A 696-nucleotide genomic window follows, 5' to 3' on the forward strand; every position below is an offset into this window, starting at 1 on the left:
ACGAGTTCCACGCTGTCATCTCCACCAGCTCCCACCTCCCAGGCACCTTCCCTCCCGCACTGTCAGGTTCTGCCTCCGCAGCATTTGGCAGATCTGAGCCCGGTCCCTGTTGCCCCTCCGCGGGAGCCTCACCCTGGCCGCGGACTAGAAGCAGCAGGAGCCCACAGGCCACCGCACTCAGCCGCGCCCGAAGTCGGTGCAACCGCATGTCACTCGCTGGTCTCGGTTCGCTGCCGATGTACACGCTGCTGTTCACCCAGAGGCTGCCCGGGTCGTTCCAGCCGTGGATCAGTGCCTCGCCCAGCCTCGGAGTTTGGACTGGGCAGGGAGTGGGTGGGGTGCGCTGGCTTTGTGGGGAAGGGTGGGTCTGGTAGGAGAGCAGGACTGAGCAGTCATAGATGGGTGGGGATCTAGTGGCAGGCAGGCCCGGGCACGACCACTTCCCTTCTGCCCGGGCCCCTTTGGCACCCTCGAAAGGGGCTGCACAGCTTCTATAGCCCCACCACGATCCAGGGAATCCTCTCCTCAAACCAGTCCTTGTCCACAGGCCTGATGAACCTGCAGGAGGATCCATAGAAGCCAGCAATAAACTAGAATTGGAGAACCCAGGAGGGCTTCTCTGAGGAGGTGCAAATTCAGGATTCCCACAGATGGAGGAATGGGAAGGACTTTGGGATGAAGGAGCTTGAGCAAAGG

General features: G+C 61.6%; 1 protein-coding gene across 1 annotated transcript in view; it reads right to left on the reverse strand.

Moving 5' to 3' along the window:
- CES2 (carboxylesterase 2) overlaps window positions 1–467 on the reverse strand; it is a 12471-nt gene extending 12004 nt beyond the window's left edge. Inside the window, 4 exon segments of the mRNA XM_017852346.1 lie at window positions 133–212; window positions 214–265; window positions 268–354; window positions 357–467. Coding sequence (XP_017707835.1) covers window positions 133–212; window positions 214–265; window positions 268–354; window positions 357–396 — 259 coding nt within the window. The 5' untranslated portion in view covers window positions 397–467.
- Window positions 468–696: the final 229 nt, after the last annotated feature.

Source organism: Rhinopithecus bieti, unplaced genomic scaffold, assembly GCF_001698545.2.
Source record: "Rhinopithecus bieti isolate Rb0 unplaced genomic scaffold, ASM169854v2 scaffold_34281, whole genome shotgun sequence".
Lineage (NCBI taxonomy): Eukaryota > Metazoa > Chordata > Mammalia > Primates > Cercopithecidae > Rhinopithecus > Rhinopithecus bieti.